This window comes from Ursus arctos, unplaced genomic scaffold (assembly GCF_023065955.2).
Source record: "Ursus arctos isolate Adak ecotype North America unplaced genomic scaffold, UrsArc2.0 scaffold_17, whole genome shotgun sequence".
NCBI classification, from domain to species: Eukaryota; Metazoa; Chordata; class Mammalia; order Carnivora; family Ursidae; genus Ursus; species Ursus arctos.
In genome coordinates this window covers 12375336-12397586 of record NW_026622841.1, presented here as the reverse complement: position 1 = coordinate 12397586, position 22251 = coordinate 12375336, and the positions used below count along the sequence as shown (strand labels likewise).

The 22251-nt window shown below is 43.3% G+C and overlaps 1 protein-coding gene across 1 annotated transcript; it reads left to right on the top strand.

Annotated features, from left to right (window-relative positions):
- The first annotated feature begins 3145 nt into the window (after positions 1-3145).
- SERPINB2 (serpin family B member 2) lies at positions 3146-18842 on the top strand. Its single transcript, XM_026495955.4, has 8 exons — positions 3146-3216; positions 6982-7158; positions 10132-10248; positions 12631-12759; positions 13253-13370; positions 16630-16772; positions 17382-17546; positions 17880-18842. The coding sequence occupies exons 2-8, from the start codon at positions 6991-6993 to the stop codon at positions 18288-18290; spliced, it is 1251 nt and encodes a 416-aa protein (XP_026351740.2). The 5' UTR covers positions 3146-3216; positions 6982-6990; the 3' UTR covers positions 18291-18842.
- Positions 18843-22251: the final 3409 nt, after the last annotated feature.

The following is a 22251-nucleotide window of genomic DNA, read 5'->3' as shown; positions in this document are numbered from 1 at the left end:
TTCTCACATCTGTAATTTTAGTGCTTTCCCCTTTCAATCTTCAGTTTTTTCATTTATCTTTATTCTCTCCCGGAGACCCCTAACACACATGTATTAATCCTTCCCCTCTTTCCTGCGACACCACCTACCATTGGTGCCACTCATTTGGGCTTCTCATCATACATTGCCTTTTATGCTTCCTCCAATATTTTGATGTCTGACCATCTTCTCTTTTTATACTGAGCTCATAAAATTTCTCTAATCTAAGCAGGAAGATAACTTCCAAATCTGGCCACCCACTATCACTCCGTTATGCTCGCTAACCTTGTCGGACACTTACTATATGAAAGATAATACACTATGCACTTGCAGACATGATCTCATCTGCCTTTCACAAAAGTCTGTGTCATTCAAGAATGCTTAAATAATATAGACTAATTATTTATCATCTTGGGTAACAATAACAATAAGAACAAAAACTAGAGGCAAGTAGTTTCCAGCATTGACTTGGGAGTGCTCTGAAGTCAGGGCTCTGGTTTGGCATCTCTGCAAAGATCTTGGCCTTCCTCTATGGTGGATGTATGGGAGCATCTCCTGGGATCACATCCTCACACAGCCAGGCTCAAAGTTGGGTAGAAGGGGATGATGTAGGACAGGGAGGTTCTCTTTGTATGTCTCCCTCTTATCAGAAAGGAACAATTTCCCCAGATGTTCCCCAACAGACTTCTCCCAAACCTTATTGACCAGGATTGGGTTATATGGCTAGACCAGACCAGAGGCCCTCCCTCCCCAAGACAAGGGATCTCTTGATACCTGAACAAAATCAAGAAGAAGAATAGCAAAAAGTGGATTGCTTTTGCCGAGGCAGTGAACAGTACCAGCATCGTTAAGAAGCTTAAGCTCAGAGAGGTTTTTTTGTGCAAGATTATACAACTAGTAAGTGGCAAAAATAAAATTCGAATTAGACCTTTCTGAGTCACTCAGAATCCATATCTGTGCTCACCATACAAAAGAGCCTTTCTAGAAAATTATAACATTTCATTCAGTCAAAAAATATTTTGTAAGTACCAACTTGATGCTCAGCACTGTTCTTGCTGCTGAAGGGGCATCAAGTGTAGAACCTGTTTAGGAATTGAAGCCCACTCAAATGAAATATCTAGATACACACGATGAATTAGTGAATTAATAATACATGTTTATATTGTAGCTCTAAGGGGTGCAGGTCTGCATAGCATGAGTTCACTGAGGATTGTAGAAGTCAGACTGGATGACATGGAAGCTATGGGGTGTGAGTAGAATCTCACAGATTTGGGTCAGTGGGGAGAAGGGAGGATGGCATTCTTGTTGAGAAGAATAACTTGAATGAAAGCAATCAGGTGGAAACAGTAGATCCTGGAAAGAGAAAAGCAAAGGGTGGCTAGGGTTCTAGCTACATCAGCTATTGGCCCAACAGACTGTTGAGCTGCCAATGTGTGGTTCAAGAACAGTTGGACAGATTGGTCCTGTAGACACTGCCAGAGCACCCTGCAGGAGACTGAGTCTGGAAGGGGAGAGATACCTGGACCAGCAATGGCATCTATTGATCACTTGCTGAGGAGAGATCTGGCTGAGCACCAGGGGATGTTAAAACTTGTAAAAGGGCCAGTGGCTGCCTATGAGCTTCCTTTGGTGTCATGGAGGAACTTAGGAGTTGAAAGATCATTGTTGAGGGTGGGATTCCACTTTTTCTTGATGTGACCTGAGGTCTTCCAGCAATTAAAAAAATCAAATAATTTGGCTTTTGGCTGCCAGACACAGCTTCTGAAGAACATACCCATCCCATTGTCTCTCTGATAATAATGAGGGGTTTGGGCTAAGTCACCCCCACTCCTTTGGGTAGGAGACTCACATAAGCAAGATGAGGTGAGGGTAGATCTAGCTCTGTGAACCACGGGCAAGCTAAGAAGCTCACAGAGGGCTCAAACCCACACACTTGGTGTCACTAACACTCAGGTTGTTAACCCAGCTCTCTAAGCACAGACACAGAGCTCACCACCACAGCCAAGAAGATATATGGTGTTTTACTTCTAACCATCCCTTCCCTTTGAGGATTTCCTACACATAAAAGTAAAGCAAATAGAAGAGAAACCACCTTTACAATGTGTTGCACTTTTCAATTAGCTCTAACAATATAACCATGTTTAGACTCAAATTAACTTTCATCGTGCCTATTTTTTAATCTGTTTTTGTCCTCTAATTCCTTTGGCTGTATTGAAACACCTAGTGAATTTTTTCCCTAAACTTTGCTTTTTTTATTAATTTTTTTTTTTAAGAGAGAGAGCATGGGCATTCATGACAGGGGTGGGGAGGGGCAGGAGGAGAGGGAGAGAGAGTCTTAAGCAGACTCACTGCTCAGTGCAGAGCCTGACACCTCAGGGCTCAATCTCACGACCCTGAGATCACCACCTGAGCGGAAATCAAGAGTGGGATGCTTAACTGACTGAGCCACCCAGGCGCCCCCACCTAGTGATTTTTTTCAATCGAGTTTTCAACATCATCATCCTAGAGTTAGAAGTCAATTTCAAGTACACAGTGGATTTTCTCTGTATAATAAAAGATAAGATCTGTGTTGGAAACAGGCAAATAGAAAATTATTTAGTTGGGTGTGGCTGGTGATAGGAGACTCGGGTGGAACCCAGAATTATTTAGGAAATTCTACTTTGAGAAATCTAAGACAGTTTAAAATAGAGAATCTCCAAAAAAGAAAAATTGTGGTTCCCTTTTCCTCTCCATGCCCAAAGGGTTGCTTGGGGGCTGTCTAGAGTCAGAAAGAAAGGATTCCGTTGTCTTTAGATATTGCAAAGAGCCCACGAGCCATCCCTGTGCAAAGATAGGAGGGTTATTGTAGAATTTGTCGCTGTCCTTGGGCACAGGTATAGAGGGGGACACTTGAAACGGGCTGACAGACTTCAGCTAATTTTAACAGGCATGTGTAGGTATTGCCAAATTCTTAAGTTTCTGAATGACGTCATCCTCTGAGCAAATTTCTTAAACGGTGCCTTAGCAAACAAGCATTTTTATAATAGTGATGTCTTTCTGAGTAAAATGTTGAATCACTCAAAGGATACAGATTAGAAAGAGAGAAAAAAATGCTCTGTGGGAGGGGCAGAGCTTTATAAAACCAGTCCTCTCCGTGTGTGCACTATGACAGCTCTCTGAGGACGGTTTCTTGTCAGCAGCGCCTCCGGGAATAACCAGGTATTTCAGTCATTTCCATGGCCATGAAAACAGGCTTTCATTTTTTTCCCCCTCTTCTTTCATACAGGTGTTACTAACAGTGAAAAGTAAAGTGTGCGATGTGTTTAGAAGATGAGTAAAAATGTGGTGTTTTCTTTTTTAGATTTCTTTTAAGTAAAAATATTTTAGGTCAAGATTTGATTTAAATTTGTAGTAAGACTTAATCTTGAATCTCAGAAGCCAGGAGATGCCTGTGTAACATTAGCCAAACCAAAGTGCCTAGTCAAGTTGGGATGTGGATTTTATTAAGCAGGTTACAATATGTATATTCTTTACTGACTGGGGTTTTGACACAGAATTTGATGGAAATGACTAGATCAATTAAAAGATAGTAATTTAAGCAATGTAAGTAATCTATAAATTGTATATAAATATAATAAAAATAAGAAAGATGATAGTATCTAAAAACTATAAGAATTACAGAAATTCAGCAGCAATCTGAGTTGGGTCTCTTCAGCCCCACCTGATATTTATTGAATTAGGTCAATAATAGGTCAACTTAGTGGAAGAGAAAAATTTGCCAAACTAGTTGTTGGATTAACTGAGGTAATAGTTCAATAAATCATTTAATACCATAAACAGACACTCACTCATTCATTGTGAAAATCATCAAATAACAGGAATGGCTTTTAATTTTGCTGGGGGGAGAATGTGCTAAGTTTGGATGGGACGTTTCCTTGAAGGTACTATTTTCTTTTTGTTTTCATTGATTTTTGTGGTCAATTTTTAAATATTTGCACTATGTCATCACAAAACAAATTGTTTTAAATGCCACAGCAAACTCAAATCTAGCATCCAGCACCAACAAGAAGAGGGCCGTGCCGATGCCTGGGGGCACCTCCCAGCTTCTTGATGACGTGTGCCGAGTTTTAGAGCACTTTTGCGGCAGGAAGTGACACAGATATCGTGGAGCCCAGCCCCACGTATGCCCTCCATTTATTCTTCCCCATGCTAATATTACACCTTAATTAGCGGCATGATCTTCGGAAGTTAATGGAACAATTTTTAAAAATTTTAGTGGTAAGAAACTCACAGCAGGTGTCTCCTGTTTCGGGCAATGATGCTATTTGACATCATTCTGTGACTTCAGTTTTATATTGTCTCAGGCAGATTGCCACCCAAAGATAAGGTGTGGACTTGTCTAAGAGGAAACATGCTATATGTGTGCCTTCACAGATTTCTAAGTCTGCGAACTTCTCAAACCGCATGTGAGAAGCACCAGACCCGGAATCAGAAGGCTAAGATTCAGTCTGGGCTCTGAAGCTAGCTAGCTGTGCAATCCACAGCTCCTATTTTTGTAACAAGAAATTACTAGGTTTTCCTGGGCAGGTAGTGACACAAATTAAACAAAAACAATGCTGCTGAAGGAATTTGGTAACTACAACATAGACAGATTATTTTTTTATGTTAAATGCAGTGAGTTGCACCTTATTTAAAGAATAAAAACTAGACTTTTAAAAAGTAAATGTATCTGGGACAATTTAATTCTGTCCTTATGTACTTTTTTCTTTATAAAGTCACCAGAAACCTATCAAAAGCCTCTCCGATAGTTTAACACTTACATTTTGTTAGTGTCAGAGTGACCAACTAGACAGAACACTATAAAGAATTCAGTCTAGGAGAAGCCTGCAGTTACTTTTCTGGCTCTGAGCCCTTATTTATTTTCTTCACATGAAGATAGAGATATATTTTATTTATGATATTGATTCTTAGTTTGTTTCCAAATTGTTACTGAGGTAATTTACAAAAACGATCAGCCCAGTAAGACTAATTAGTTTCAAGACAATTTTAAATTGGTAGGAGGGAGAGGAAACAAACATCTGAGTCACCCAAATTAACCTAATCTCAGTGATGAAGCAAGAAAAAAAAACCATAGTGGGGTTTGTTTGGTTTTTTTTTCTACTTAATATGCCTTCTAGGAGCATTACAGACTTGCTACCTTCCTATTTTTATTTCCTCTTTCTAGCATTTCTCAAGCTAGTAACCTGCCTACACTCTTACACATAATAGCAAAGTTCACCACCAGCAGGAGAGGCCGTGTGAGGCCGTGTGGATCAAGCGGGTTCCTGAAGCAGACCTAGGCTTGAATCCCTGCACCATTGCATAGAGGCTCTGTGACCTTCTGCAGGTTATTTAACCTCTCTGAGGGTCAGGAGGTAACCTATACAATGAAGATAACAGTATCTACTTTCTTTAGATCTTACGAGGATTGAATGAGAAGAGGTGGCTTCAGGGACAAATTTTGCTTAATTTAGTTTTTGCCTTGATAAAATACAACTGGGTGGTATCTTGAATGAGACATTTTGATATAAATTGCAACGATTTTCTTAAAAAGAAGTACTCCTGAACCAGGTGTTCCCCTAAGACAGCCCGGCACTGGGGAGGGAGGGAAGTGAGTGCTGGCCCTTGCTGGGAAGCCTGTTGAGCAAGCCAGGCCTACAGACAAGGATGTCCCTCACCTCAGGGCTTCTCTCGGCCCCTCCTCAGCTCTGGGAAGCCACGGTCACAAAGTTTCCTGTGGGATGAGTGTCAGCGTCATTCAGTATATTTATATTTTTTTGGTAATTATAGGGTGTGTTTTAAGCCACCATGAAAGCATAACACACAGCCAGAAAAATGATCACCAGCCAGTACCAACAGATACCCGCGCACACCTCGGGTGTGTCCGTGCATTCCGCTTCACGTGGAGACTTGGGTCACCGAAGGTGTGTCTGTCCTTTATCTTTGGGTGGTGATAGGGTGTGTGTGTGTGTGTGTGTGTGTGTGTGTGTGTTTCATGTTCATTGCATGCAGTGCTGCCTGCAATGGATTTCCCTGCTAGGGAGTGGCAGGAGAAGCAGATGGCGGTTCCAGCAAACTGCCCCCCCTCCCCCGGACTGAACTCCTAAGCGTGGGAAGCTGTTTTATTGCAGGCTGTGGATGGAGGTGTGGGGGGGGGGGCAGGGGGTACAGGAGGTAGGAGCTGAGTAAAAATACCAACCCTCAAATGATGAATCTAAGCCACTTCCAGAAGCAGGGAATCTAAAAGAAGATTGACAGTCTCAACTGGGACCAACAAGAATATGTGTTGGAACATGTGTGTATTTGCCCATGTGTGTGCTGGATATTTGCAGATGTAGCCCAGAGGTTGAAAGCATGACTCTGGAGGTCACCCACCTGGCTTCCATGCCTCGTCCTGCCCCTTATAGTTGGGTGACACTGTCACTTTCCTGACCCTCTGTGCTGTAGTTTCTTCCTTCATGAAACACAAATAGCAATGCCTTTCTCATAGGGTTTTGGCAAGAATTAAGTGCTTCATAGGATGTCTAGAACAGCATCTGTTGTACAGTAAGAATGTAATAAACGCTATTCATTGTCATTGCTGTTATTATGGTTACTATATGGAGCGTCCCTCCTCATCATTTAACTCTTCGCTGCATCTCAAGATCTGCTACGTAATTCGCAGGACCTAGTGCAGAAGGAAAATGCAGAGCCCCTTGTTCAAAATTATTAAGAATTTTAAGTTGGTGACAGCAGAGCATCGCATGAAGCCTGGAGCCCTGTGAGGCTGCACAGGTCACATGACCGTGATGCCATCCAGGCTCTAGTTCATACTGTTCCATGAAGGAAGGACAGAGAGGGAACCCCTGTCTTGTGCAGGGTACACCATGTACTACTCGGCCAACATCACCCAGAACGTTGAGTCATCTTTCAGAGCTGTTTTTTTCTTCCTCACTTTCCTTCCAGATTGAAACAATGGAAGACCTTTATGTGGCCAACGCAATCTTCGCCCTCAATTTTTTTAAGCATCTGGCAAATACTAGTGCCACCCCGAATCTCTTCTTCTCTCCATGGAGCATCTCATCCACCATGGCCATGGTCTACCTGGGTGCCAGGGGCAACACTGCAGACCAGATGGCCAAGGTGAGTGTCTGTTAAAACTCCAAACTAGGGCTGGGTCCCTCCTCAATGCAATTGTAGAATTGCGATTTTATGCTTCAGGTAGCTTGACTTTACCAAGGTCAATAGTTGTCACATGCCATTACCACACAAGTTCCCTAGATTCAAATCTACAAAACAGCTAAACCATGAAATCTCTCAACTGTATGTAGCAGAGGATGTCATGAAGAGCTGTGGGTAACACACTGCTGGAGATGCAAGGAGAGTAGTATGACTTCAGAGGGCCTCAGCCGTGTTATCAACCCCGTGAGGTCACGTCAACAAAATGGCCTCTGGCCTCATGGCCAGTTTTCAAAATCAGGGTGGACGGGGTATGTGGCAACATTGTGAGGTCTTTTTGTCAAGGCCACTGGCTTCGGTCCTTGGTGAAGGGATACGAGCTCAGTCAGGGGACTCTTTCACTGAGTCTGGGGCCTTGGAAATCCACAGTATACCACAGGGCTCCCATGGGATGAATTCAGTGCATTTAAAAAGCACCTGCTCCTGTTATGTCCGAGGTCAGTGAACCGGATAAGGTCATCATATAATTCAGGTTCTTTCAGATTCACATAGCCACAAACATTGATATTGGGTGCTTGAAGTACAGGCCCTGCTTTCTCACAAGCATGTACTGTGCTTTCAGTCACACCAAAATGCCCCCGGCCACTTTCGGGCTTCCCATGAGAACTGTGCCTGAGTCTACAGATGTCCTTCGCTGGTGCATGGTGACCCATTTACCAGGGACCTGGTTTGAGGCGGTTCACAGGGAGTGTTAGCCGATCTCCCTGCACGAGGCGAGGAGGTAAAAGGCATCCTCCCTGTGTGTGTGGCAGTTTAAACACCCAGGCTTACAACAAACCTCAGTTGCTCAATCCTGATACCAGCAACATTTGGCAAGACTCCTTCCCCTTTATTCTCTTCCCTTTGGCGGGGGGTAGGGGGGTGGGGGTGGGGGCTGTGAACTGCATGGCAAACTTCAGAAAACACCAGAGTCTTAATTTTTTAACTGTAAAGGGAACAAAAGCAATATATTGTGGGGGAGAATGAGAAATTAAGAACTCTGGGTTGTTAAAATAAAAAAATAGATTTTGACACCAGAGGTGAATGAATGTATTGGTCACTCTGGGCAAGGACAGCTTTTCTGTATCTAGAAAGTACTTCAAGCACGTCGGTCTGTGCAAAGGTGTTAGGTTGTTTCCCTACAACTCTGCTGCATGTACTGATTTTACAGTTCAAAGGAAAATGTGGTTAATTCCCTACTAAAAAGAAGAAGAGAGACCCTTTGGCTTAGAGGAAGAAGCGCAGACTTTGGGGACAGGCCAGGATGTGTGGGGTGGTGGCTTTGCCAGTCTCCACTAGGTGTGTGAGGGAAGGCATCGAAACTCTCCGAGCCTCAGCTTTCTCATCTACCCAGTGAGAATGGAAACTGCCAGCCCGGAGGACAGGTGTGAAGATTGGCGTTAACCCGGAGAGCGTCTGGGAGCCGTGTCTGTTCTAACAGCCAGTGCTGCTCAGCGCCTGAGCCGGGCGCCTAAGAGCATTTTATGAATTTGCCCACATGCTGCACGACACTATGAGGCTGTGATTACCATACTCATTTTACAGACCAGGAAGCGGGGCTGGGAAGAGGCCACTCGGCTGGAACTTGGTGTGGCTGGTAAAGGTCACAGTGTTGGAAGACGTGGAAGGGATGAGCTCCCAGAGCACATATGTCTGTGTGAGCTTGGTGTGCTAGCAAGATGAAGCCCCAGACCCGCCCGGGCTCTGCTGCCTGGCTGGGCAGGGTGCCTGCCTCTATTTACCCCATGGCCTCTGCATGGCCCAGGGTCCTCTTCCATCCCCCACTTCTGCGGGGGCTTTGCAGTGATTCAGGAAGGCTTTAGGGCTAGCCAGGAGACTCCTGACTTAAGCGTCAACCTCCTTAGAAGGGACAAAACCCAGAAAAGCTGTTTCAGGAAATATTCTTCCCTTCTGTGGGGGCAGAGTAAGGCCACTTCTTTTCAGAGTGTTAGATGGGACATATGACCTATAATGTGAAGAGCAGAGAAAGATCCCGTAACCCCTAACACCTGTCCTGCCAACCCGGAAACTCACTACCTGGCTGGACAAGCTTGTGTTTCCTTTGTCAGCAGCGTTCCCTCCACCATCCATTAGCTAGATAAGTTCCTCCTCACCACGGGGTCCCACAGGGGATGTGACACCGGCCCAGTGGGACCCAAAGGATGTGGGAGGTTGGGGGAAGGCCTGGGTGCAGGGTCAGCCTGGGGGTGCTGAGACCGGAGAGGCCAGGCTGGAAAGCTGTAATGCTGGGAAAGACTGAGGTAGCTTCATAGGACCAGCCTTCACCTGCCAGCTTCACTGTGTTTTCTGGATCTGCCACTTACAATATAAAGAGATTCACCTGTTACCTGACCCCGGGCGCCTGTCCCCTAGATGGATTTTGGATTCTATGTGCAATACAGTGTGTGAAAATATTTTATGGGATCCCTGTTAATAGTGAATAACTGTGTTTATGCTTAAACTAACTTGGGCTTGTAGATTTTGATAGATTAGAAGTGGATAATAGAGAAGGCCATTGAAAAGACAGAGAAATATAAGGTCGTGTATTAACCTTATTACTTTCTTCAAAATACTGGCATTTTTTATCAAGGCCATTTATGGGCTGGATGACAATTTAGATCCTTTAGTGAAGAGGTTATAAATCATCTCATCATAACAAATTGTTGTCAAAATGGCCAGTATATGGATTAGTATGAAATAACTCAAGCTGTTTCCTGTGAGGGTAATTTCAGTTGCTGACACTTACACATTATGTATAAGGAGTATCTGTGCTTGTTCCTGAGACGCTAAGGCAGGGATGTAGACAGGACTGCTAAGAGGTACCTGGGCACCATTGGTTTAAAGGTGAAGTAATCTAGCAGGAGAATATAAATATGTTCTCTTTAATTCCAATTGCAGGTGTTTCAGTTTGACAAAGTTGGAGCCCAGAAGACCCCAGTGACCCCGGAGAACTTCACGGGTTGTGAACTCATGCAGCAGATCCGGAAGGGCACTTATCCTGAGGCTATCTTGCAGGTATGTGACTCACTGGTTCATAATTTCTTTTGCATTTTATTTCTAGAATCTTCTTGTCTTAAAATCGCAATGGTAGACAGGGAAAGAAGCTAGCACAACTTCCCCCATTCATAGAAAGAAAACTAAGACTCGGAGCCCTTAAATAAATATCCTATGGGCACACTGACAAATATGGGCAGGGCCAGAGTAGAATCTAGATGTCATGGCTTTTAGGCCAAAACTGTTTCTAAATTCAATCACAGCATTCTGCCATTAGTTGGGCATGTGTAATTTATTCTGAAATCACTGTAGCAACTTCTAGAATATACATGCACGGATGCAGATTTCCAGGTGGAAGAAGGTAAAGGGTGACAAGCAATTGAGGAATGGGGTAGGTCAGGCCCAATGACTTCATGAGAGACCGCTGACCCTTAGCTACCCCTCCCCGACACCTCTGTTTATCATCTGTCCGTGTGTGTGTGTGTATGTACGCATCTCTTCATCATCATCTATCTCAGGTTCTAATGTCTTTTCTCAATACTCAATTTCCTTAAACATCAGCTCTCCAGCTAACTTATAGGAACTGGGCATAGACGTACTCCTGTTGATAAGCAACTTCCAAAACATGCTCGTGGCTTAGGTGGGAGGATATCTCCCATAGCTTCCTTCTGGAATGCTGCTCCATCCGCCTGTTGCCCAGGGAATTATGGGCTAGAGGAGGTGAGGAGGGCCCCGTCAAGATGGAGATCCAGACAGGTCGCCTGTGACACCTGGCAGTCCATCTGCAGGGCTCTGTCCTCTGCTTCACCCGCTGCTGCTGTGACTGAGCCCTGTGTCTGTCATCGTGCTTACAAACTGCGGGTTGAGGATGGGAATTCACCTACATTTTCATGGCTTTCTAAAACCCGGATTTTCCACTGTACAGACTACCCTTTAATTATAAAATGGGTACTTTCAAATGTATATTAACTTTTTCTGGAACATTTCTTATGTAATGTTGCAATATAATAAAATCCCTTAGAGGCCTTGAAGTTTAGGAAATTAGAAGAGAAGCCTCACTTTCTTCTAGGACGTTGGTTACTTCAAGGTTAAGTACAATCTGTAGCCACAGCAAAATTTGAAACAAGTAAAACGTTACCTTATGAGATTAATGCACTATATCAAAAGTATTTCCTCAGACATTCCTCTAAAGTGTCAGAAAATTCTAAGTATACGTTAATATAGCATTTTATTGTTGCGTTGAAATAAATACATTTGCTTAAGAAATATCTTGTTTAGCTATCCTGTGTTATATATATATTTTTAATTTTTTATGATAATTTTTTATTATGTTATGTTAGTCACCATACAGTACATCCTTACTTTTTGATGTAGTGTTCCATCATTTACTGTTTGCGTATAACACCCATTGTTCCATGCAATACGTGCCCTCCTTAATACCCATCACCGGCCTATCCCAATCCCCCACCTCCCTCCCCTCTGAAGCCCTCAGTTTGTTTCCCAGAGTCCACAGTCTCTCATGGTTCATTCCCCCTTCTGTTTACCCCCCCTTCATTCTTCCCTTCTTTCTCCTACTGATCTTCCTATTTCTTATGTTCCATAAATGAGTGAAACCATATGATAATTGTCTTTCTCTGCTTGACTTATTTCACTTAGCATAATCTCCTCCAGTCCCGTCCATGTTGCTGCAAATGTTGTGTAATCATTCTTTCTGATGGCTGAGTAATATTCCATTGTATATATGGACCACATCTTTTTTTTTAAGATTTTATTTATTTATTTATTTATTTATTTATTTATTTATTTATTTATTTGACACAGAGAGAGAGACAGCCAGCGAGAGAGGGAACACAAGCAGGGGGAGTGGGGGAGTGGGAGAGGAAGAAGCAGGCTCCCATCGGAGGAGCCTGATGTGGGGCTCGATCCCAGAACGCTGGGATCACGCCCTGAGCCGAAGGCAGACGGTTAATGACTGAGCCACCCAGGCGCCCCAGGACCACATCTTCTTAATCCAGTCATCTGTTGCAGGGCATCTCGGCTCCTTCCACGAGTTAGCTATTGTGGACATTGCTGCTATGAACATTGGGGTGCATATGGCCCTTCTCTTCACTACGTCTGTATTTTTGGGGTAAATACCCAGTAGTGCTATTGCTGGATCATAGGGTAGCTCAATTTTTAACTTTTTAAGGGACCTCCACACTGTTTTCCAAAGTGGCTGTACCAACTTGCATTCCCACCAGCAGTGTAAGAGGGATCCCCTTTCTCCACATCCTCTCCAACATTTGTTGCTTCCTACCTTGTCAGTTTTTGCCAGTCTAACTGGTGTAAGGTGGTATCTCAGTGTGGTTTTGATTTGAATTTCCATCCTGTGTTATATAAAGAGATCCCTCCTTTCTGTTTAAGGCACAAGCTGGAGCTACAATCCATTCGGCCTTCAGATCTCTCAGCTCTGCGATCAACGCATCCACGGGGGAGTATTTACTGGAGAGCGTCAACAAGCTGTTTGGAGAGAAGTCTGCAAGATTCAAGGAAGTAAGTGAAACCTGCAATTGAAGTGGCAGGGCCCCCGGTGTGCAATGAGGTCACTTTCAAAGCTGCTGTCTGTGATTCACAGGGAGAGAGTCAGAATTCCCCACAAGCTCCCTGAGGCTCCACATGCCCTGGGTCACAGCAGCTGTCGCGCATGCTTCCGCAGTGGGTGCTGCCTCCCAGAGTGACTGCTAAAGCTGGGGGAGCAGTGATTTCGAGAGCCCCTGCCCACGAGCGCAGCCTTCCCCTCCTACCCAGTGTCTATAAGGCACAGTGCAGGAGGGCAAATGAGTGTGGGCAAGGGGGTCAACGGAGCACTTACAATCCACACCATTTCCTCTTTCAGCCTCCCAGGCCCCAGAGCCAGCCTCCACCCCTTCCCCTACCTCAGCCCCCTACCCCCCACGTCTTGACAGGAAGCCCATGATTTACAGTTACACCAAGTCTTGTCCAGTATATATTCTGTGTCACCTTCGGCCTGTTTCTTGCTTTACAGGAATATATGCAACTCTCCAGGAAATACTACTCTACCGAACCCCAGGGGGTCGACTTCCTAGAATGTGCTGAAGAAACCAGAAAAAAGATTAATGCCTGGGTCAAGACTCAGACCAAAGGTACAACCAAAGCAATATTTCCTGTTCTTCTTTTCAGTTAGAAACCTTTGATCTATTTTTTCAAAAAAACATTCCTACACTTCGCCCTAACTCCCTTAAAATTCACCCCACCTTGACTATTTTGGGAAATGTAACCTTATTCTTGTTTAGCTGAGTAGTGTTTTAAGTGGGAAAAAACGGTTGAGGTCTACTGCAGGAGGACATACGTTCAGTGCTTAAATAATCTGATTTTGGATGTTGCCTTAGGATGGAATATGAGAGCAGGCAGGCACATCTTCCAAGGCAGGAAACACCGTGTTGAGATAATTGTGCTCTATGTCTGCCGTAGACAAAAACAAAGAAAAAAGGTGTGGCCCTCCACTGAGAAACTAGCGTGAGCCCACTGGCAACAGAGGAGGAAGGATCGGGAAATTATTTTACCTGTTTTTCACCCTTCCGGGCCTATCTGCTGTGAGGTTCTTTTGGTCCCGGCTAAATCACTTCTACTATTGCAGCTCATGTCCCTAATTCTTCCATGGGCTCCTGCCTCGCTTTGGTTTTTCACTAGGACTCACACTTAAATCATCCATTCATAGTTATGCAATCCAGTCCTTCAGTCAACAACAGTTAATCCACCGCATATGATGTGCCAGGCACTATACACGTTCTGAAATGAGCTAGAACCCGGGCCCTACCACCCTAGAACTTACAGTCTAGGGGAGGCATACAATTCGGTTGACATAAGGTGGTCATAAGTGCTTTTATGGGGACATACTGGACCTTACATGGGGGCATGTGCGGAAGGCCCTTGGCTCCAGTGTTATGACGGGAGGGTCTTCCTGGAATAAGACGTGTTTGTGTCGTGATTAGGAGGACGGGCTGCAGCTGGGCAGGCCGAGGGCACGGTGCCTGGGGAGAGAGTTCCAGACACAGTGCACAGATGTGCCAACAGGCAGAGGTGAGGGAGCTTGGCTGGACTTGAGGGTAGAGCACAGGGAAGAGGATGAGACTGCAAAGGTGACCTCGCACACTTGTCATGCTGTCCCCACGTCCCCACGGGTCCACACAGAAACAGCGTCACTGCCCTCCAGCTGGCCCCTGCAGAAGATCTTACTCCTCACCCTGGCTTTTGAATTCTTAATAACCCGACAGATGGTGCTTGACGAGTGCTGGCTCCTGAGCTCTGGGTTGCTCCTCCGTACTTAGTTCTTCTGCCTTCCCTAACTTCAGAGTTTAAGTGGCAACCCGAAGTCCTCGGCTTTCCTAGAGGGATCTCCCAGCCACTCCCCTCTTGGCCGCTCCTTTGGGGCTTTGTTGCTTCATGACTCCCTTTAACGGTTGCCTTACACAGCCTTCAACTGTGACCGAACTGATTTTATTTTGTTTGCTTTGCCATCCCACATAGACTCTAATTATTTGAGGGTAGGGCCAATATGTCACCCTTCTCCTGTGTCCCCACAAAAATTAGCACAGTCTTTGGCTGATAATGAAAATCCTTCATTCTCCCAAATCTCCAGGTAGAATTATAGGTCGTAAATAAATAATTGCTGGCTAGCAACATATCGATGCATTTCTAGGAAAAAAAACAGATTATTACAAAGGTGAATTGTTCTGGTATTTCATAGACTTATGACCTGTTAGGACCTGAAAGGTCCTTGGAGATAATTTATCCAAATTTGCCCTTTTATGGTTGTGGACTCTTGGTCCCTGAGGGCTTAACTGACTCCTTCAAGATGCCACTACCAGTTACTGGTGAAACTGGGGGTTCCTCTTTTTTGATCCTTAGTCTAATTCTGAATTCTTTATTTGGGTCTCTAAAGAGTTTGTTCGATAATGTACACAAACAGTAAATTCTCATGTAACTCCTATGTTTAAAACATTGTTTCAAGCAATAGTTTGGTGTCTTGGTTTCTTGGCTCCTGTACTGGGAAAAAGCATATGAACCAAGTTCTGTAGAACATATAAAATACTTCTGTTTCTCTGAAAATAGTTGCTCTACTTCTGTTGTTTATTTCAATAACGGATTTCGAAATTACTGTTCTAAAATACTGACAAACCACTGACACAGGAATCAGGGAAAGTGAAGATTAACAGAAGTGAAAGTAAAAACTGACTGCAGAATTAAAGAGACATGTACAAGTTCTGCTTTTCTGAGAACAGCGTGAATTCGTTTTCTCTCTAAGCATTGTTTTCAGTGGCTGCGAATCAAGCAGTTGTATTGCCAGAATGCCTCGTCGTCCTTTGGGCTGACTGCTTTACCAACTTTTATCAAAATTTGGGGACTTGTCTGTTTGATTTGTTATAATCACATGAATTCCGTCATTTACATCACAAGTTAAGTAAAGCCATAGCAATTTTCAGTAGTAACCAAGACCTTTAATTGCCTAGGGGATGTATTGAATGAATATATGGAAGTTGGTCAGATTACATCGACCTTTGTGTTAGTCCTTGTCTCTCAGTAGGATTGGGGGGTGCTGGAGGTGGACACAGAAGCCTGACCAGTCTACCAGTTAATGACCTTGAGGAGATTGCTAACCTTTCTCAGCGGGGGATCTTTTTGTGTAAAATGACACTAGTGGTACCCCAATAGAATAGTTGCCAAGATTAAGTAAAATAATGTATTTAAGCAGTTGAAAAATTATAGGGCAGGTGTTAACTGTAAATAGGCTGTTTCTTAAGCCATTTTTTTGTTAACTACCACACTTGGATGTTAAGTCTCTGAGACCCTTCGTCCTCTGCATTGCCATAGTACTTGGCGTTCTGTTATAGGATTTCCAACACATTGTTTCCCTGCTGATTTTGAATGCCTCTTCCAATATTCTCAGCCCCTCCAGGGCAATTCTTCCTTTTTCTCCTCTTGTATCTGCCCAACTCCTACTGTAGATCTAGCACAACTTAAAAAAAAAAAAGTTTTTGAATGAATCAATGGGTCAGACCCATAGATTGTCCGGATCACATCTAGAAGGAGCGCTAAACTTTGAGAAACTTTGAGAAAACAACATAAAAGGAGGTGAAAATCTTCCTGTGTTTGATAGTCATTCTAAATTTTAAATACGTTACTTCTTCATTTTCTTTTAGACTTTGCAAACCTTCTGAGAAAGGCAGTCTGCTGTATTGATGCTTTAAATGTATTGGGAGAAACACTTAAGCTTGAGACCGTCCCCTCGGCCGAATCTGACAAATGTAGATGCTGAGTGTGGTGGTCACTCAAGAGATTCAAATCATAATAACATCACGGCTCTCGGTCATGAGCCCTAAACATACGTTATGTTTTCTGTAGGCAAAATTCCAGACTTGTTACCTGAAGGTTCTGTAGATGGGGACACCAAGATGGTCCTGGTGAATGCTGTCTACTTCAAAGGAAAGTGGAAAACTCCATTTGAGAAGAAATTAAATGGGCTTTATCCTTTCCGCGTGAACATGGTATGAGACAACCAGATGGATCTTCCTAGTATATATTTTAGGACCTTGGCCAAGACAGAGAAAGAAGTTAGAGACCACTCATGCTCCTGCATGACTTGTCAGTCATAAATTATGCACGTTGGACAGGTGGTTGACTCTTTCGAGCTACCGAGTATCGCTCAGGAATTTTCTGAGAGGCCATCTGACTAATGGTGAAGACCGTGGGCTTTATAATTACATAATTCTGGATGCAGTTGTAGCTTCTACCACGAAGTTTCTACTAGTAACAATTTATGACCTTATTTATCTCCTGGAAATTCCATTTTTTAATCAGTAAAACTTGGCCGTTGTGAAGATTCAATGAGATTTCACAGAATTCTTGGCCCATGGCAGATGTTAAACGAATATTTTAGTATTATTATAATTATTATTGTTGTCCATTTTAATAATAGATGTAATCATGGTAAAGCTAATACGAGCAACTGTAAGGGTATGAATAATTTATTTTGTTGATTTTTAAGAACCTATTTCTTCAACACTAAAGCAGAATCTATTTCTCTTTTATGTCTAATTGTAAATCTCCTGACATCTTAGGATCAACTTTCATATTTTACTTTTTAATAATTTTAGACTCAGCGCAAACCTGTACAGATGATGTACTTGCGTAAAGAGCTGAACATTGGATACATAGGTGATCTAAAGACCCAGATTCTAGAACTCCCATATGCTGGAGACGTCAGCATGTTCCTGTTGCTTCCAGATGAAATTGGTGATGTGTCCACTGGCTTGGAGTTGGTAAGCCATTCCAGCTTGCATTGTTTGAAACCTCTGGATCTAAACTCATCTTTCACGACAAACATGTACACAGGTGTAGAAAGTGGTGTGCAGTTCCTCACAGAAACATGGGAATTGGTTGATAATAAATGTTTAGGTCTCAAACTTTCATTCAGAGTGTGAAAATATGTCATACATGCTATATTCTTGCAAATCTTTTACCAGTGTATTACATTTTTATATCACCCACAATATGGTAAGCTTAAAGTCATTGATTGTTAACATAAGACTTACAAGTTATTTGCCTTCTTTTCTGAGCATTTATGGGTCTTTTTTTAATGTTTGGATTTGTAGCTGGAAAGTGAAATAACCTACGATAAATTCATGAAGTGGACCAGCAAAGACACGCTGGCCGAAGACGACGTGGAGGTGTACGTCCCCCTGTTCAGATTAGAAGAACGCTACGAACTCAGATCCGTTCTCAGCGGCATGGGCATGGAGGACGCCTTCAGCCAGAGCCGGGCTGACTTCTCAGGAATGTCCGACACCAATGACCTGTTTCTGTCCCAAGTGTTCCATCAAGCCACTGTGGACGTGAACGAGGAGGGCACGGAAGCAGCTGCCGGCACCGGGGCCATTCTGTCGGGGAGAACTGGCCACGGAGGCCCGCAGTTTGTGGCAGATCACCCTTTCCTCTTCTTTATCATGCACAAAATCACCAAGAACATTCTCTTTTTTGGCAGGTTTGTCTCACCTGAAAATTGAAAAGTTCTGCTTCTGCACAGGATTTCATAGCATGAGCTGTAAGCCTTAGAGGCAATAAGTGCCAAAAATTTAGAGCCTTTTCCTACACATTTCTGCTCTTCTCTGAACAACTTCTGCCACATACTAATGATAAGTACAGAAATAACTAGACAGCTCTCCACCATGACATTACAAGTCAATTAATCATTTGTTCTCCTAAGTGGAATGACGCCCCAGTTAGGTCTTCCTTCCTATCAGTTTATTGTATAGCATTAACTTTTACTGTATTATTTATTATTTTGTATAATGGTTTTAATTATTGTTCACCGTCAGTTTTATGTAGCTGATAGAATTACAGAAGCAGGTGATCAGTTATTTTTCTATCTAAAAAATGTATTTACTCGTTTGTATAATGAGGGATGAGTGGTTGTCCTCTCCATGCCCTTTTTATAGTAAATACCTAGAAGAAAGCATTGAACAACAGGAAGATACATGCATTTCTAGCATTGTGTATCACACAGATGTGTCTATAACTTATGTAAAATTGCAACTGTATAAGAAAAATAAACATGTTTCCACACAACCATTTGTTTGTTGTCATTCCATTGGGTTGTTAGCTCATAAGACTGGTCATATCTTGATTCCCAGGAATCAGGCATCATGCCTCATTTTGTGGGGACCAAGAAAAAACAGAATAAAGGAGATAAGAGGATAACCACCCCTTCGGGGAGCCCCAGTGTTGGGAGTGGGATGGGGTTGTGTGGAAAATGGTTTAGAGCTGCCTTCTCATAGCAGCAAAAGGCATAGCAATTCAGAAAAGTTTGAGTCAAAGTCCTTTGGGGATCATCATGGTTAAACCTCAAGGATATCAGGAATAAACACCAGGTCCAGTGGTTCAGACATAGAATCAAGGTCAAGGTCATCGAGCTGAGAGTTCAGAGAGGGCAAGATGGGCTGGGTGTAAGTGTAGGAGGGGAAACACAAAGGTCTTCTTTTAGGGGTGTTTGCCTCAAATAGCGCTGGATGCTTTTGAGTGGGTCAGAGGCAGAGCAGAACATGGCTTAGGTCCTGAGAATTGAGGCGGGTCTGGTTTGGGGAGTCCGAGCTGGCTGCAGAGTCTGGCTGCTGGAGTGTGGCTGGACTCTGAGAATGTCTCCCAGGCAGCACCCTCCCCGTGACAGAAGACAGGGACGAATGACCCCCTGAAACCTGGGCTAGCAGGTAACCTTGGGCCCTTGACTGTCAGCTCCTGCATCTCAGTTTTAGCACGTGTGAGTCGTCCAACCGTGGGCCAGGAATGGTGCTTCTTTATGCTTCGGTTTTCAGCCTAGAAAAAGTCATACTTTTCTCATAAGGTGGCCATGACGGTTCATGAATTCATACATCATGAGCAATTCAAAGAATGCTGAGCACGTACGGTGTTTAATAAGTACTAGTGCTGGTGTTTATCATCTTTGTCAGGAATAAGACTGCCTCACTGTCAGATGGTCAAGCGTAGAAGCCCGAAAATTTAAAAAAATAAGTTTGTGAGGCTTGAATTGTGGTTTGTTTCCTCTACATCAGACATTCTCGAAAATTAAGGGTCCTTGCTTCTTGCATTCTCTTATGTTTAGATTCGTTTTTCTATGAACTTCAGTAATTCAGCAATTTGATCAGTAGCAGCCTTTAGAGTCATTGCGAGTCTGTAGGTATCCATGTTTCTCACTCTCATTATTGAGTTAGAGGACGGGTGAGGAATCCGAGGTTCAAAGCACTCTTCAGCGCTCTAGGGGCATGATTTTTTATGGTCTTCTAGCACCCAAGTTGCTGATGGGAGAGTTGATGTCAAGATAATTCTTGTTCCTTGTAGTTTTCATAATTTTCTTTGTGTTCTTAATGATGTTCTTGATATTTCCTTGCTTAAAGACTAGTTTTTTAAATTGTTCTTAAAAATTTGTCTTGCTCATCAGCAGGTTTTTTTCCATCTGGAAGCTTGTGTCTTGCTTCAGTTCTGGGAAACTCTTAGCCATTGGGATATGTTTGTATCCCATCTCCCCCATACATACATGAAAGCCCTAATTTCTAATGTGATGGTATTTGGAGACGGGGCCTTTGGGAATTGGTTACGGTTAGATGGAGTCCTGAGGGTGGCATCTTCATGATGTAATTGGTGCCCTTAGGAGGAGATGAAGGGATCAGGGCTTCCTCTCTCCACCATATGAGGACACAGAGAGGAGGCAGTTTACTGTGAAACAGGAGGAGAGCCCTCGCCCAAAACCCAACCAGTCTGGCACCCTGATCTCAGATTTCCAGCCTCTAGAACTGTGAAAAAAAAAAAGTTTGTTGTTTAAACCACCCAGTCTTTGGTATTCCCTTATAGCAACCCAAATGGAGTAGGACAACCATTATCCTCTCCTTGTCTCTGCCCACTCAATTCACACTCTTCTTCCAGATTCCTATTAGGACAATATTGATGCATCTAGAGTTCTCTCTGTCTTGGAAATTTTTGGAATACCTAATAAATTCACTTGATCTAAACATCAATATCATAAAAAGGCCAGAGAAAAACTATCCCTAACACCCTTGTTCCCTCCCCATTCATATAGTTCCTATCCCTACAGCCCTATTAGTAATGTCCGTACCTATTGCCATGTATACATAGGGTAGGCTATAAATGACAATGACAAACAAAATTATGTTGATAATATTAGATTGTTAACTTAGGATACTATTACCTCTTTTTCTTTCCCTGCCCCCCCAACAGGCATCAAAATCATGCACAACCATGATTTTATCAACATGGGGAGTATATATATAAGGATTCTAATCAAGAGGTAAGTGGGAAAGGAATCTGGAGAAGGTTCGGGGGAAAACAATGAGTAAAACTGAGTCTGTGGCTTTAGAGAAGATGAAACAATTTCTTGGCCAGTCTGGCAGTTTCTGCATTGATGCATTTAATGCAACAGCAGTAACTGGAGCAGGTCTCAGTGCTGCACGTTAGTGTAGCCTGAGTCACTCTCTAGGGAACTGCCGTCAGTCACAATGGACAGTCCCTCTAGCTACAGCCTCCATGTGATACTTTCAGCTAATGACAGTCTGGAGGCCCCAGCAGATACTACTATCTGCTCAGCACACGTCCGGCAGGCGCAATAGAATTTCTTACACAGGTCACATTCCCCTAGTGAAGTCCAGAGAAAAACTCCGCTCTGGCTTCCCCACTCACCTTCAAATGTTAAACTCTGAGCCAGTTTACCAGGAGACACATGTGCCCCATGAAGAGAAAAATGCAAAGTGCGTGAAGTACATTCCAGATGTATTATAATAGAGAGGCTCCTTCTCTCCTTCAATCCCTCTGGAATGTTCTCGACTCCATCCTCCTCACCACCCCTCCATGCACAAACATTCAGTGGTAGAAAATAAAACAATAACTATGGTTTTTCCCATCGAAGAAATATGGACAAGTGAGGGAACATTCATAGAAAGAAATAAAAGAAAATTAAAAAAATGATGAACCAGGATCTGACTCAGCAGCAACTGTGTCTAATACTTTGGTCCACACCCCTTGTCCCCGGGTGGGAGAATGGACATGGGACTGGTTGGAGTTGTTCCCCAGGTGCCACACCTACCCATCGAGAAGAGCACCGACACTTGTTGGATGCCTCTAGCCCACGGCAGCTTAAGAATGGCTTTCACAATTTAACAGCAAATATTTCACCCATAATATTTTCCATTGTACTGCCCATTATTATTCCACTAATTTAGAGCTTTTTATTTATTTATCTATTTATTTTTAAGGAAGACTACTGGGGAAAACTACTAGAGTTGCTGCCAATTGGCAGACTAGAGAAGAGAGTAAGCAAGGGAAGTGTGAGTTACAATTTGTCAGAGCTCAGGTTTCTGCATGCAGACAGACAGGGAAAGTGTGGGTAATTAAGTCATTCAAGCAAAACCTTCATTGTTGATCTTTGTCTTTGTATTTGAGCTCCTGGCCAAGATAAACCTG

Excerpts from the sequence above, each read along its gene's own strand:
- SERPINB2 (XM_026495955.4), top strand. The coding sequence starts at position 6,991 with ATGGAAGACCTTTATGTGGCCAACGCAATCTTCGCCCTCAATTTTTTT. Across the intron at positions 10,249-12,630 it reads ATCCTGAGGCTATCTTGCAG|GCACAAGCTGGAGCTACAAT; the intron begins GTATGTGACTCA and ends TTTCTGTTTAAG. Across the intron at positions 17,547-17,879 it reads TGTCCACTGGCTTGGAGTTG|CTGGAAAGTGAAATAACCTA; the intron begins GTAAGCCATTCC and ends TTGGATTTGTAG.